Consider the following 17,055-nt stretch of genomic DNA (forward strand, 5'->3'; position numbering starts at 1 on the left):
GAATAGCTGTATGGATAGTATTATAGTGTGTGTGTGTGTGTATGTGTGAGATCTTATATGGTAAACCATCACCACCCTACATGTGCTTACAGAATTGATAGTATTATAACGTGTATGTGTGTATGTGTGTGCAATACTATATGATAAACCACCACCACCCTACATGTGTTTACAGAATAGCTGTATGGATAGTATTATAATATGTGTCTGTGTGTGTGTGTAATATTATATGGTGAACCACCACCACCCTACATGTGTTTATAGAATAGCTGTATTGATAGTATTATAAGAACAATAGCTTATTAGAACTATGCCATGAAGGAGAAAACCAAGACTAGTTGGATGGCTTGGCAACACTCTTAGAGCTCAAAACAACTCAAATAGAAGCTAATTCTAAACTGGTATCTCAATTTATGCTATCCCTTCCCCATAGTGTCAGGCCTAGTGCTCTTTGGTTTGTCCTTAGATGTTGAACTCTCTCCGAGACAGTGTCCTTGTTCCAAATTGCAGTAACTGTGCTAACTGAGGATGAGAGGGCCCTTGGGAGGCAGGTAAGCTACTGGGTGCCACAGTTTCCCTTCTTCTCACAGCATTGATTTTAGTTTGAGATTACTCGTACAGCCACCTTCTAGGGAAACATCAACCCTGGATCATCAAATACGAAACAGAAAGAAAATCAAGTCATCCGACAGGCCAGACCCATGTGTCAGGACCCAGTAAGTGCACACAGAGAAAGTGAGAGCCTTGCTCACTTATATCCAATGCACATCAGGGAATAACATTGGGTGAGCTACTTACCCAGCATCGGAGCTGTTCCCACAGAGCAAGGGTTCCAGCATGCCAGGAACCGTGTAAAAGTTTGCTAGAAGAGTTGGAAGAGGCAGGAAATGAATAGGCAGATTTCAGCGAATGAGAGAATAAGGTTGCATGGTCCCTAGCTTGCCAGCAGGAGCAGCTATTGATTTTAGCTCATATAAATCTTTCTCAACAGCAAACAGCTGATGAGAATTCCTACCACTAATGATCTCCTGTGTGTCTAAAGCTAAGAGCTACCCAAAAGCCCTTGAGGTGAAGCTTTAGTCACCAGTAATTTCATCTCTGCGTGCCAGGTTCTGCTAATTGGATTAAAGGGTCTAAGTCAGTCCTCAACCTTGTACTGCCGCAACCCATGCATACAGTTCCTCATGTTGTGGTGACCCCAACATAAAATTATTTCATTGTTAATTCGTAACTGTAATTTTGCTACTGTTATGAATCATAATGTAAATATCTGCTATGTAGAATATCTGCTATATGATCCTGCAAATGGGTCATGACCCACAGGTTGAGAACCACTAGTCTAAAGTAACTTTCTGAGATCTTCATTCCTTTATAAAATTTGACCTTTTTAATTCTTGTAATATTTTCATCAAGATGTCCTAAAACCCTGCACTAGACATTATTGCCATGTCCTACTTAAAACCAGAAGGCTCTGTCCCTGAGGTCGTCTTTGTAACACTTTCTTGAGTCTCTTCAGTGACTAGTGATGTTTTGTTTTGTTGTTGTTAATAGAAGCATTGTTAGATCAAATTCTCCTTAATGTAAGATCCCAGTGCTTTGATTTCTCAAATGAAGTTATAAAAACTCCTTGACTGTAGTTAAGATCACCCGATTCCCTAGACAAGATCTATTGCCAAGCTCTTACGAGCACTCAAGAGCTTTGGTTCCTAAACACAGTCTAGACTGAACGCTTAACTCTCTCAGGTAAACAGCAGTGGAAAGCAGCATGCTGAGCTTCTAGGCATGACTTTGAAAGCAGAAGTTTAGAGTGCACTTGAAGACATTTTAACTGTTCACTTGGTTTTCAACAGCTGAGGCTTAGTCAGACATAGAGGTGCACAATGAGGCAGGTGGATCTCTGTCTGGATTACCCCAGGCTGGTCTACAGAGCGAGTTCTACTGTGAGTGCTACACAGTGGAACCCTGATTAAAAATAAAATGAAATATAAAATAAAGATAAAAAGCTTCTGCACAGTCCTGCCTTGGAGATGGAAATGGCATCCCAGGCCGAGTGTGGCAGTGCTAAGCCTTTCTGGCCCAGACCACTTTGTGTAGCTCAGCAGTGGCCCCTGATAAGTAACCTTGGGTCAAGTTTTCCTCTTGCAGTGGAGGTGACACCTACTTTTATTGTTGATGTATTCTTCCCAGTCAAAGCCTCTGGTGCCATTTTCAAGATAGCTCTCGTTAAAGTTTATGGGCCACACCACACACTTGTTTCGAAGATTCCCCATGAACAGCTGCAGGCCAATTAGGGCGAAAACACTCAAGCAGAACACGGTCAAGATCATCACATCAGACAGCTTCTTCACAGATTGAATGAGGGCGCCTACAATTGTCTTCAGGCCTAAAGAGACAGAGCCCCCAAAACAGAGTCAACTCAAAGTCCTCCCTACTTTCCCTAGCCCCCCATTTAGTCCTACCTCCAAGTCTCCCATAGAATCCCTCTTGAAATATGGCCACTGCATCTTTGCACACAGAATAAGAATAAGTAGGTGGAATTGTCAGTTTCCAGAAGTATCCATTTCTAAGTTAATAATCCTTTTAGAAAAGAAACTGTTTTCTTTCTTAATAAAAAAAAAAAAAAAAAAAAGAAAAGAAACTGCTTCTAATAGCACGTGGGTCCTTCCTCCCTGGATGTACTTTCCTTCCCAAGGCCTTCACACATACCAATCCCTCCTTCCAAATGCTCCATCCCTCTCTTGCCCTCCCCACCAACTCCTCCTTCCCCTTCTGGTCTCAGTGAAAGCACTGCCCAGGATCCCTCCCTGCCTTCCCAACTCGTCTCCCTCTCCTACCATTGCTACTGCCTTAGCAGAGCCATCTAGTCGCCCCTGAAGCATCTGTCATGGTTATAACCATTTTCTGTCTGTCTTGTCCACAGTCGTATCTGTAGCATCTAACTCACAATAAAGATTTGTTGAGTAAACAAATTAAAAAGGACCAGGGATTAAGGAGGCTTCCAAGTCAGAAAGGGAACCACTGAATAGTTTATAAGCCAGTAAGAAGCAAGAAGGCACAATATCGTTTCTGAAGAACCCTAGAAATGCTGATGTATTGAAAAGATAAGTGCTATCAATACAGTTTGCCTTTCCATTTAAAAGTGCGTGTCCTGCTTGCTACAGTAACCTTTCTTGTGTCTTATATTAAAAAGAGAACACTTGTAACTCATTTTAATGTAAGGTTTTATTTTATTTTATTTTATTTTTGTGGTTGGTGTTGGAAATTGAATTCAGTTTTGTGAATGGCAGGCACTTGCCTCTGAAGGAATTATGTTATAACAGTCCCAATTTGAGGTTTAAAATGTGAGACAATGGTTTCAATTTAAACCTGAAGATGGTCACTTCCACGCTGCATAAGAAGATATTAATGATGGGAGACACATAAAAATATAATTATAGGTTTATGGTGCTTGAGCCAAAAGAGTCTGTGTATGACAATCCTCAGCATGCTCAACAGCAGGCTATCATAGGACATGGCCCACAAAACACAAACACTTTTGCAGTGTTCAAGATGAGCAAGAGGAGACTCTTGAGCCTTGACACATAGGCCTCAGGGAGGAGCTCAACCTTGATAAATTTCTGATGGCAAGAATACAAGGCTGACATTCCAGGGACAGCTGATGTGAGCGAGCATTGCTGGCCCAGGCTGGGTGGTGGCTCATCACTAATCCTAAGAAAGTATGCTACTTACACTGATCATCTGGGCACTACAACCAACCCTCTAGGCTCTTAGCATTTTCACCTTTAAAAGGATAATAAGAACAAGGCCATGCGAGATGTCAGAGCATTTGCCCAGCACAGGGAAGGCCCTGGTCTCCAGCCCCCCCCCCCCCACCAGAAATAAATGCGTAAATAAAGAGACAGTCGCGGTTGATCACCAGGCCACTATGAGGACTGAGCATGTTTCCTACTTAACAGAGCAGCTGGTGCATTATGAATGAGGCTAATTATTATTGTCTGAGCCTTAATTTATTCATCTATAAAAATCTGCAATACCAATTTCATTGAATTGTCAAGACATTTAAGTGAAATAAATATAAAAGTATCTAACGCAGGACATGACACAGCGTGTGTCACGGGTCATTACTTTATATCTAGTGCCCCCTCAAAGGGGCTTGGTTGGGCTAATGTCCCTGCTCAGGGCTAACCCATCTGATGATGATCTAATGGGTGTTTGGACATGCTTTTTGGACCCTGTATTTTGTAAGTGACTATCTAAAATGCTTAGAGTTAAGTTCAGCAGAATTTTCTTCTTGAGTCCAATAGTAGCAATGGATGTTGTGCCTAGTCCAGGATCTGGCACAAAACAGGAAGTTTAATAAATTTTTATTGAAAGAGTAAATAATAGAGAATTTTTTCTCTTCTTACAGATAACCAGACAGGTATCTAAAGAGGAAAGTGTGCAGAGGCCTGGGTCTTCTTACTTCCCTGGAGGCTACAGAACCAAAGGGGTTACAGAGACATGGTTTCTACTCAGACTCTTAATCTCATAGGGCTCTAGCCCGGGAGTAGCCCAGGCACTGAGCAGTCCAGTTAGTCACTATTCTAACACACTTAAGACCTCAGTTCTCTCCCATGGGATGCGCACGGCAGTGGCAGTTAAGGAGAGAAGCTGATGAATCTTTTCTCAGAGCCTTTAAAGATAGGGCAGAGAGTCAAGAAATGAGATGCCAATGACCTTTAATGCCCACGGCCTGTGCTCTCACAGCTAGGCACGTCACGTAGCGTCCCAGAATTAGGCAACCGAGTTCCATACCACTTCTGAAAATGGAAATTCCTCATTATATTTTGCCTGGGTTGGATGGAGTAGGTCTACACTGGGCCAATAATTCAAGTTCAGCCATTTAAGTGATTGAAGGGTGAGCCAAACAGAACAACTGTGTGGATCACTGAAGAATGACTGTCTCTTCACCTAGACTTTTTAATAAAGGACTTATACAGCTACTTCTTTTAAAGCCATGGAAAAACATCTATCTGATACCGGATGATTATCTAATGCTCTTGGCATCGCTATTTTAACTGAATCAAAAAGAATGTTGCTACTTACAATAGTAAGAAGAACTTAAAATTACAAAACATACAGAAAGGACTTATTATAAATCAAATAAATCAATCAATAAATCATATAATTTCACCATGAGTCTGACCTGATTTTCCAGAGTGGGAAATCTTTGGGTGTTCCAAGTCTGTATAACAAGAAATTCTAGGCCACAAGCTCTAACTGTCCCTGTCCCTGAGGGTGTGCTGTTAGTAGCTTTGTTTGTACAAGGTGACTCTCTCTTGGTACTTACGGATATCAGTGTGGACATCTGACCTAAATCCAGACCCTTTCCTATAAGGATCTGGAGCAGCACATAAACAGTTATCTGACCATGTGGCAGAAGTATTAACACATAAAGCTGGGCGCTAGGCAGGAGCCACACTGTCATTTTAAGATGTACCTGACAAAGCAAAGGAATTTGTATTTGAAAAAAGAAAAGAAACAGACATGTAGAGAGAGGGGTGGAGATAAGAAACTCGGGGGTCGGCATAACTACAGCCTGTGGCTTTCCAGTAGAGCTCCCATCCTAGGCCTGTCACCGGCAGGTGGCTTACTGTCCCTTCTCTGTCAGCCAGATGTCTCTGCTGAAGAAATCTGGAAACATAATTCCACACAGCTAAAAACCCTTTCCTCAGTCATCCTGACGTCTGAGCTTAGATCATCTTGCTGGTGAGTTTGTTTAGCGTAAGAAGTGAGAAGTGGAAACTGAGTTGGAAATAGCATTCCGGTTGCCCACATCACAGAGGCTCAGAGATAAAGCTAGTTAGGCAGGAGCATCACTAAACCACATTAAGAGCAGCCGTCTACAAAGCACTCTCTGAGACCTGCATGCGGTGTGGCAGAAGGATACAGGTTGCAGAGCAGCCCTGGAAGCAGCCACCACCACCTCTTCTTCCCACAGGCCGATAAGAACACAGCCACATCCCCAGAGACGTCAGTGGTAATCTTCAGCTGTGTGTCTAACGCATCTCCTACATTCCTGCTAAGGTCACCTGAAGCGGCTGCTCACAGCACCACACCGACTACCACCAGCGCTGGTCAGGAGAGACTCCTGGTGGCACTGTTCTGGCTGAGAAGAGCAGCTGTCTTGCTTCTATTGGCTCACACCACCGCACGCCAGAACCAGCAAGACACTCGCCGAAAACCAATTACCCAAAACAGAGCAGAATGCTCCTGCAAAGGACTCCTACACAACAGAGTGCGCAACAGAAGCCACGTGGGGGCAAATTGGACAGCGAGAACTCCTAGAGAGGCGAGCATGAGTGCTCATCGGAACAGAAGTTCAGACATTCACTACAGGCTGTGAAAAGACAGTGGGACCCAGCTACCCAAGAGGTTACTGGAGATTTTAGTGACTTTGAGAAGCAGGAGCAGCTGGTGCTGCAGGCTTCTACCCTACTCTACATCCAAAGGCACCTTTAATCCTCCTGTCACCTAACCCCAAATCTCCTGAAAAGGGAACACAGCCAGCTAATGTGCCGAGTCCGGAGACGACGTGTCAGCCGTGCACGCTGGGGTCAAGTCTGCTGCTGCGATGGTCCAATTATAAATAAAGTTAATTCATATTCCCCGGCTTGTTGCACAGGTTGAGAAATGTAAGAGTTTGAGCTAATTTCCCACAAGATTAATATTGGACTCGCTCTCAGCAGTAGTCGGAGAGTGCCCAGTTCTGTCAGGCTGGCTGGTCCCAAGGGCAAAGCAGACCTTGTTCACGTTGTCTCCTGCAAATGGTTGCTCTCTTAGTCCTTTTCCACTTCGGACCACACTACATTTTGGTGATTTTTTTCCTTAATATGCAATGTAGAAAGAAGAGAAGCACAAAAGCGACAAGATTTAAAACTTTAGTATTTAAAAGGAAACGATCACGGGCATGGAGGTACATGCCTTTAAATCTAGCACTTGGCAGGGAGGCTGAGCTTTCAATCTGAGGCCAGCCTGGTCTACAGAGTGAGTTCCACAATGTCAGGGCTACACAGAGAAACCCTGTCAGGGGGGAAAAAAGACCACATAATAAATAAATAGAAAGAAAAAAACCGTCAGTGAATATTATAGTTTTATAAAATGTCTTTTTCCATCCTGTCGCTAAGTAGGAAAACAGTCACACTCATGATGAATACATTTAAAGAAAACACTTTGTGAAAGCTGGGCAGGAAGGAAAAGCCACACCCACTTTCTGTTTCCTACCTGATCTCATTGGGTAAGAATGACAACAGAGAAATGGAATACCCAGGAGAAAAGTAATGCAGAGTCCAGCTCTGGGGCGGACAGGATGGACTGGATGCGGGTGACGGAATGCAAAGGAGCCTGCAGCTGCAGGCCTCCCCGCCCCAGCTCTGCTCAGGCTGCTGTCCTCTCCAGGAGACACAGGAGAACTCCTGAGGTGAGCTCTGGACTGAGGCGTTTGTCCTGCAGCCTGTGTCCCCTCTGATGGAGTCCTTCAGATGTTCCCCTTCTGCTGAGGCTCCCCATGAATGAAAGGTGCAAACAAAGATTTAAGAGATGAACTCCCTGACAGAATAGCTCAATGTCAAGTTGAACATCACCAATTCTGGCCCAAAGACAGTGACTCTTTCAGCACAGAATGTTTGTGCACTGTTTCTCCAAAGATAAAGCCTTTGAAACAAAAAGAAGCCATGAGTAGGCTGTATCTGGGTCTTTACCCACCAAGTAAGAATGCTCAGAATGTGTGCTTGGTCTTTTGTAAGTGTGTCTGTGAGGATGTCCAAGCAGCTTTCACTGAGGCGGGAAAAGCCCCACCCTCAGTGTGGCTCTGGACCTGGTAAGCCCAGTGGCTTCATGCTCCTGTTGCCACGCCGTGATGGACTGCTCTCCTCTACACAGTGAGACAAACGACCCTTCCTTCTTTAAGTTGCTGTCATCAGATATTCTGTCACAGTGACAGAAAGCAGATGCCGCATCCATGCTTTCTTTCTGTAATTTGGACTGCTTTGGGGGAAGTCCAAGATCCAAACTGAGATGGGAGAAGGTGGACAGCAAAATCCTTAAGTTGCATACATGGTTTTAACTTTGACTGAGGGCTACTGTGTTCCAGCTCTACAACCTGAAATCAAAGTAACTTTGATTTTCGACCCAATGAAACACACACACACACACACACACACACACACACACACACACACACACACACACACGGAAACCCCACCTTGGCAGGAAACGTGGATAACTTGGAGGTAGGAATAGGACAATGGCCCTCCAGGGAATGACAGACAAGCTCAGAACTCTACATAGGCCAACCACTCGTTTCTCTGACTCACATTCAACAGTAAGAATGGAGAGCAAAGGGTCAGAACGCAGTCATACAAGTTAGAATTCGCTGACAATGATCTGTCGCTAGCTGTACCTTAAAGTCAGTTTCCATCCCAGTAAGCACCCCAGAGCCAGCTCGACTGCAGCACTTACAGAAATCGGAATCAGAGAATCTACTTCAGACTGCTGAGCTAACGTCTAAATCCTGACACAAACTTTCTGCTCTGTTTTTCGTGGTAAGTGCTTGTTTATGCAGCACTGCTGTGGACCAGGTACTGTGTTATAGGCACGCGCGCACACACGCACACGCACACACACACACACACACACGTAGAGACAGTAAGTACCCTGATAAGAATTTCTCTGCAGAGATGCCCTGCTCCAAAGTTAGCCTACAGAAGAGACAAGAACAGCAGTGCTGAGCCAGGCTAGAGAGAGACAGCATCTGCCGCCCCAGTTAGTAAGCAGAACACAGCTTTCCACTGTTTGAGATCACAGGAACATAGAGACAGATGCCTTGCAGTGTGCTGGGGGAGATGAACAGGAAACATGGGATCGTGTTTACAGGGTCTAGAGGAGGAAAGAGACCAAAGGGAAATGAAAGAAGAGATATGGCATCCAGCCACCAGAGAACAAGCCTGCCTAAGGGCTCAGTGCCCTGAGGTTCCTGGAAAACCACACCCCAACCTACTCTCTCACAATTCTACCTTTGTGCTTTCCTCCCTGGGTCACTGACGTGACGTCAAATAGAGGGCAAAGAACTATTTCTGACATCAGCCACAGGGGACGGACCACAGGTCAGCACACGGAGTGTTCCTTAGTACCTCCGACCACAGCTAAAGTCCAAAGAGCAACACATCTCACCTCAGCCGGGTTAACTAGTCTTAACCTTCATACATCTTCCCTTCTAGATTTCAATGTTTTAAATTCTGGAATCTTAGCCTGAGGTGCACGGATGGATGCGGGATGTGAGGGTGTCTGAGTCTCAAAGGGATCGCAAACCTTCAAGAGATTTAGAACCACTGGGCTAGCTCAGCCAGGCAGGGAAGAGCGAAAGGCAAATATTTTCAAGAGACTGCCCTTCAACTACTTTTCATGTCACTCTCTCGCTTCCTTTTGTCCCCTCAAGTGTCTTGGCTTTTGCTGACATTGTACCTTTGACTTTACAGTGGCACCTGTATATGCTTTCGTTGCAGTTTACATTTGAGAGTGATCCCTGATCTATTCACAGCAGACAGCTGCTGGGTCTCACTCTACTGATGGGGACAGTTGTGGAGTATGAGAGACAGTGACTATTAACATTTGGCTCACTAACTCCAAGACTTTTAATCTTAACTAGTCTGAAGTGACGAGTTAACTGGTTAGGTTGATTAAACAGTTGCATTTGTATGGCAGCAGTAAAAGTACACGTCTTTGAATAACATGCAATTGGCAAACCATGCTACAGAAACTCTGGGATCACAAGCAATGGGATGAGTGTGGATATAAAGTCACGGTAATTCTATGAGGCCATGATTCAAATGATTCCTACACAAAGCCACAGCTCGCTCCATTACAGCCCTCCTTGGGACGGTTGAAAGGGTTTGTAAGTGTGGCTTTTTCCAGAAGCATGGATAGAATGAGTGTGGCATGCCTGGCAAGCATGGTCAGAGAAGCCTAAGGACCAGAGGGCCATTCCAGAGGACACTGCTTAGGAAAGGCATGCAGAGTGCAAGGTCATATCAAAAGCGCCAATACCAGTCTCAAATGTGGCGGACAAAATGAGTGGAAGAAAATAGGGGTACGGCAAAACCAGTCTCGTGCACGCATTTGCTCACCTGGAATGACAGAGATAGTTTTCAAAGCTCGGAGAACCCTGAACGTTCTCAGCGCTGAGACATTGCCCAGGTCCACAAACTCTGTCACATATCTGTAGTAAGGGAGGTCACACACAGACACAAATGACAAACACAGACACAACACAAACACCAAAGGAAATAAACAAAACCACAACAAAACAAAAAGTACAATACGTCACATCAGGGCCCTAACCCAACACCTGACACCAACCCCGGGCCATCTTACCTGGGATTACCGAAATAGTTTTCAAAGCCCTCAGTACCCTGAAAGTGCGCAGAGCTGAAACACTGCCTAGGTTTATAAACTCGGTTATATACCTGCAGAATCAAACCAAAGGTGACTTGTAACGGAACCACTCAGGGAGGGTTTGAGAACGGGGTAAGTGAGGGTCTTATGTGCAAGTTATGGTTTTATTGTTTCCCTGAAAAAAAATTAATATAAATGTGTAAGGAACACATCTTTTTAAAAAAATGGGCAAAAAGAATTCAAAAGTATATTCTAGAGAATTGGCAGATTAGGGCATTCTGAGATTCAGGCTCTTGGACAGTGTGTGATGTGTGGATTTCAGCGTGACGTTACGGTCAGCCCATTTACTTCTTAGCAAGTAGGAAAGGCCATGAGGTAGCAAAGACTTATGTACCCAGTTCTGTGAATAATTTCCTAAGAAACAGAGACAACTTTTTGTAGCAGGAGCCTCACAAAAACAAATTCACATTAGAGTGACTGTCCGGTTGATAATGGGCAAGTGCCTCCACGGCAGCATCTATGACTTCTCCAGGACTGGGTTGTATATGTTTTGCAACTATGTCTACAGGTGAGGTTTTAGCCTATGACACTTAAAAGCAAGGCTAAAAAAAAAAAAAAAAAAATCCAGATCATGAGATCAGAGCAAAAACTGAGGTATAAGCCCATTTTATCACCAGGTCTGTGTCTGGCAAGGACACAGATTTTGAAAGCACACCAATGTATGCTTTATAACTCTAGAGAGTAGAGATTGTCTTCACAGAAGTGAAAGTCCGCTCCAGTTTCAGGCACTCGGTGTACACACCTCAGTCACACCTCACGGTGGAACTGCATCTCCTCCTGATGTTTAGGCCCCCACACACATGCAAATGTTTTCCTCCTTTCTCACATCTTTCCACACACAGCCCATGGCCCACTCCAAAGGTCCCCTTGCCCATGGCACACTTCCTTAACACAGAAATAAAAATACTAGAGACATCTAGTTCTTCGATCCTCAGCTAAGTTTCTCAAACAGAAACTTTTCCTAGCTGAAGCACACCGTGTAAGCAGACCACAGTGTCTCTGGCAAACCAGACTGCCGGGTGCAGTGAGCACACCGTGGAAAACCATGGCATCTCTGGCAAGAGTTGGCACCGCTGCTTAGAAACTTTCCTGGATGCGCCAGCCCAGATACTTCAGCTCTTGATTTGAGTCAAAGACTTTAAATGCGTTTTCAGCCAAAAGTTTATACCCAAAATAGTTTGTACCTTCACAGAGGCCCTCTAGAGATGGGCGTGAGGACCTTGGTCAATGTCATAGAGGAGATAAACTATGAAGGCAGAGAATCACTGCCTACTGGCCTCCCAGCTCTGAGGCCTCCTTTTACCCACATGAACGCGCTGTTGTCTGAGAACTGAGAGGAGCTGGCAAGCAAGAGCCATACTCAAAAACCCATGGGCAAGATGCATTTACCCAAGAATTCCCATTCTGCAGCCAGGTGTCATGTACAAGCTTGCAATCTCAGCATTAGGAGAAGAGGTAGGAGGATCAGGAGTTGGAGGCAGCCTCAGCTATATGGTGAATTCAGGGATAACCTGTGCTATGTGAGACTCTATCTCAAAAAATAAAAAGATTCTCCATTCTGCTAAGCACACACTCACACTCACTTGCACCATCACGCAAGCATACAGGTACACACCCACACATGCACACGCATGCCCACACGCATATGCAGTCATATTCAGAAAAGAGTAAAGTAAGCACGGAACTTACGCCATCATGATGACACTGAAGTCTAACCAGTTCCACGGGTCTCGTAAGAAGGTGAAGCCATCTATGCAGAAACCTCTTGCGATGATTTTCACTAGTGACTCAAATGTGTAAATCCCTGTGAATGTGTACCTGTAAGGATGTCGACAGTTGAGGTTATTCCCAGCAGAAACTTTTGATAAACCTTTTTAGGTAACACTTGCCTGAGGTGTAGCTTCACCACACAGACAGTGCCAGGGAGAAAAGAGCACCTGACCAAAGCTGCTGACACACCCTCAAGCAACTGGGATGCTACACTAGGGCCTGACTGGTGCTCCACCCAGAGCAGGGTCACTCTGGGACAGGCAAGGAGACTCCCAGAGGAAGGAGGGCACAGGATGGCAAAAGCCCCTGCTAGTGAGGAAGGGCAATCCCTCCCAGAACTGTCTGACTTCTTAGAATTCCTTCTAAGGCTATTTCCTGAATTCTACATTATCTTCAGTGGCCCCACCCCTAATACCTTGCAGTCTTTGAGCCAAACAAGCGAACAAAGGAAGGAACACTTACTCCACATTCTTGGACCACTCGGGTGGGTTACTAAAGGTCATGAACACACAGTTGGTCAGGATAGTGCACATGATGATCATGCTGAAGACTGTAGAGAAGAGTTAAGGGCTCTACCAAATCCGCCTGGCCCATTCGTTCCACGTCTCATGAGATCTGAATTGACAGGCTGAGGGGGACAGACACTGGAGAGGAAAAGACTGACCAGTAGGTGGGCTGGACAGCCCTTTCCCTCCCTAGAAGACTGCCACTGCCCCACCGCTTTTGGATAAACTTGCCACTTCCCATGCCAACTATGGAGCAATACCCTAAATACTTAACCCTTTGTGAACAGGACCCAGAAGTCACTAAAGACCCCAAGGACATCAGAGAAAGTAAATCTGTACTTTCCCCCAAGATTCACGTACTGCTAATGATCCTGAGTAATTAGTCATTTGAAAATCTAGAGGTGGTTGATGGTTCTTTACTCCAGGGTCTTCCCAGAGGCTGGGTATCTTCTGAGCAACAGCCCAGTCAATTGTGCATTGAACGTGTCTCACCTGGAAACCAGTGTGGCATTGTTAGGTAGAGACTCCTAGGGTACCTGCAGGAGTTCTGCAGACTCAGGTAACAGGGTGAGTCAGTTTGATCATTGTGTAGGCACCCTTGCTATCCAGGATCTTTCTCAGCCCTTCCTGATCTTATCTACTGCGAGGAATTACTCAGACTGCATCAGGCCAGAGCTCACTCCCTCTTATGAATGTTATTCCCATCTTTTTTTTTAATATTTATTTATTTATTTATTATGTATACAACATTCTGTCTGTGTGTATGCTTGCAGGCCAGAAGAGGACACCAGACCCCATTACAGATGGTTCTGAGCCACCATGTGGGTGCTGGGAATTGAACTCAGGACCTTTGGAAGAGCAAGCAATGCTCTTAACCTCTGAGCCATCTCTCCAGCCCATGTTATTCCCATCTTTATCTTACCAGTGGAACTTTAAAAACAATTCTTCTTCTTGCTTGACTGTTTTTCTTCTCTATCTATAGCTGGAGTATCCTTGGGGTGGGGAAAATAACATATCCTTTAGGGACAGGAGAGGAAGACACATCCCATCTGTGATTCTGAAAGGGACACCGTCTAATTGTAAATTATTTATTTCTTGTAACACAACTTCACAACTGTGGTACCATATATTCTAGAACCAAGTTCCACGCAGCAGCAGCTCACTGACCTGAACCTCTGAGTTGCACCGTGTTTTCTGCGACCTCTCTGGAGGATGCAGTACTCTTGGATGCACGGCACTAAGTGCTGTTCAGTGAAGTGCCAATCACGCGCAAGTTTAGTCACTGTGCCAAGACACTAAACCCACCAGCTCATTTGTCATGTGTCATATGCTCTATATTAATAGGATGTAAAGGCTGTTACTTTCCCACTTAAGGGGAAGGCAAATCCCAGAAAAAATTCCTGCTTATCCAGTCTGTATCTAAACCTCTGTGCCAAGGAGTTGATTTTATCTGAGAAATACCAGGTACTTTGTAAGCTCTTTGCTCAGGAAGAAAAAAGAAATTCTACGGCATTCATTCAGCTACTGTAATTGAAGATGTAGTTTTCAAAAACATCCTTGTATCAGATATTAACACATTAACAAGCTGAATTATCATGGAATAAAATTACTAAAAAGCCAAAACTTCAGTATAAGGTTAAAACATTTTAATTAGCCCCCATAATGACAGTAAAAAAAATCCTGGACTCCAGTAATATTTTTAAAAAGATGAATCTGCAGAAGCTCAGCTGGAGATCCAGCAGGACTTTATTCCTAACCCTCGGGCTATGGTGGCTGCAGTCAGTCGCAATGCTGGTGGAGCAGTACACAATAAAATCGGTCGTCACACCCTTGAAGACGTGCAAGGCCCACAGCACTCACTCCTGGTGCAGAAAAGGATATGAATGTATCAAAATTTTAATAGCTATTCTTCTTATCAGGTTAAAAGGACTTAAAATGTACAAGGCAGGCGTGGCACTAAATCTGAAGAGAGTTTTCCCTCTGTTTAATACTACAAAGGTCTGTGGAGAAAGAAAAGGAGAAGTCATTACAATATGAGTATTAGTCATCAACAAAACATTTTTCTAGGTAAGAAATAAATTCTCTCAGAGCAGTGAAATAGCTTCTGCCCCTCCCCCCACACCAGCACCCAGCCCTCAGGCCAGGTCACACATAGAGGCCACAATACTAGCAGGTTTATAGTTGGAGAATTCTGACCTCTCTATGCCAGCTCCAGACAGACCAGTGAGTATATTCACTCACTGAGGGCTGACTTTCTCCAGGAATTACAACTCAGCACCGACTGACCATGTGTCAGGCAATGCTGGAGGTGTTTAAGAGCCACTGGCGAACAAGACAGTCCTGTCTGAGGAGTTCATATTCCAACCAGGAAGACAATCAGCATGAAACACAAGAAGTCAACTCTGCCGAGCCTGACACACAGAAGGTAGGACTGTTAGGGCTGTAAAGGAAGTGGTCAGAGTCATCCTGTTAGGAAGCCTAGGAGAAACTGAAGGAAGCAAGGACGGTGAGCACTTCATCCAGTGTTTTCTCACCAAGTCTTCTCGGTCTGGCTTCTAGGAGCTTCTGACATTAGCCTTGCCAAAATCATTCACTTGTATTTCCTAGCATGAATCCTCCTATTGAGTCAAACTAGCCATGCCTCAGAACAGGCTATAGCAACACATAACTTGGTTTCACATTGCCCAGCCACCCGGTGTTAAGCTGGGGGGTGGGAGAGGGCACAAAATTGAACAGAACTATGCTTTATGGAAGGGCATATGTGAACCTGTGATCATGATGGCAGTTCATTGAAGTGCAATGTTCAAAACAAAAATATGAGAGACAGCAGGACAAAGGAGCTCCCCTCAGACTGTCTGTGGGAGCCAGGATGTGCTCAGAGAGGAAAACAGGGACGGAAAGAAACTGACTGAGGAGATGAAGAAGGTGAGGGTGGCCAGAAAAGGGAACGGCAGAACAGGCACGGCTGTGCACAACTCTACTGTCTTAGGGTGCTGACAAGCAGTTCTATGTCCAAAGAAGACAGCCGTCTGCGGAGCTGGAGACAGATGCAAGGCCCACCAAACTGGGAGTCCCAGTGGAGGTTCAGCCAGCGCAAAAAATACACACAGCAAATAGCCAAATGTAAGTCACTTTTATGTCGCTTTTTAAAAAAAATTGTTTTTATTTAGAATGATAGATACCTAGATTTTAAAAACATAAGATACACCGGGTGGTGGTGGTATACACCTTTAATCCCAGCACCTGGCAGGCAGATAGCAGTGAGTTGGAGACCAGCCTGGTCTACAGAGTGAGTTCTAGGACAGCCAGGACTATTTCTCAGAGAACCTTGTCTTGTCTCAAACTAAACCAAACAAACAAACACCCCCCCCCCAAAAAAAACCCAAAAAAACAAAAAAAAAAAATCAAGAAATAAAAAAAATGTAAGATTAAGTTCCATTCTATTACCCAATGGTAATTTTTAGTGCCAGTTTTTAAATATCCTTGCAGAATTTTTCTTTATAAGTATTAGCATACAGATCTATCCTTAAACAGTCTTTCCCTCCAGCAAGACTGCACTATAAATACTCTTCTGCACCAAGCATTAAAAATGAACCCCACAAAGAAAAGCCCAGGGACCAGATGGCTTCACTAATGAATTCTACCAAATGTCTAAAGAATTAGCACAAACTCTTCCAAAAAAAAAAAAAAAAAGAAGAGAGGGGAATAATTCCCAACTCATTCTGTAAGGTTACTTTATACAGAACTGGGTAATGACAGGAAGAGAATACTATAGATCACAGGATTTATAAAATGGACACAAAAGGCCGCAGCAAAAATACTAGCCACCAAACCTATCATCCCATGAAGGACTGAGTATCTGACTACATGAGATGCAGCAGAGAAGTACAAAGTCAGCTTAACCAAAAAAACCAAGTATTGTGACACGGTGTGTTAATGCAAGGGGACACACACACTGACCTTAGTAGAGGCAGAAAATGCTCCAATAAAATCTAATGTCCTCTCATGACAAAGCCACTGGAAGGAGTTTAATCTAATGTGTACCATTTGGGACCCGCAGCCAGCGTCTGCCTGTTTTTCTCTCCTACCCCTTCCTCTACTTGCTCTCTTCAAAACCCAGTTTGAACCTCTTGGAGGCAGGGACCAAACTCATGCTTCTTGTGTGGTTCCAATACAGTGCTCAGTCCACACACTCCCAATGAGCAGGTGTTGGCAGGTTACATTTTTTTATATTTATTTATTTATTATGTATACAATATTCTGCCTACACGTATGCCTGCAGGCCAGA

General features: G+C 44.4%; 1 protein-coding gene across 1 annotated transcript in view; it reads right to left on the bottom strand.

The window, feature by feature from the left end:
- Positions 1-17,055, bottom strand: part of Scn8a (sodium voltage-gated channel alpha subunit 8) — a 108,813-nt gene that overhangs the window by 75,895 nt on the left and 15,863 nt on the right. Inside the window, exons 2-7 of the mRNA XM_005353869.2 lie at positions 14,649-14,767; positions 12,724-12,813; positions 12,181-12,309; positions 10,164-10,255; positions 2,162-2,383; positions 799-862 (exon numbers count right to left, since the gene is read on the bottom strand). Coding sequence (XP_005353926.1) covers positions 799-862; positions 2,162-2,383; positions 10,164-10,255; positions 12,181-12,309; positions 12,724-12,813; positions 14,649-14,767 — 716 coding nt within the window. The remainder of the gene's footprint in view (positions 1-798; positions 863-2,161; positions 2,384-10,163; positions 10,256-12,180; positions 12,310-12,723; positions 12,814-14,648; positions 14,768-17,055) is intronic.

The sequence above is a fragment of the Microtus ochrogaster genome, chromosome 15 (assembly GCF_000317375.1).
Source record: "Microtus ochrogaster isolate Prairie Vole_2 chromosome 15, MicOch1.0, whole genome shotgun sequence".
NCBI classification, from domain to species: Eukaryota; Metazoa; Chordata; class Mammalia; order Rodentia; family Cricetidae; genus Microtus; species Microtus ochrogaster.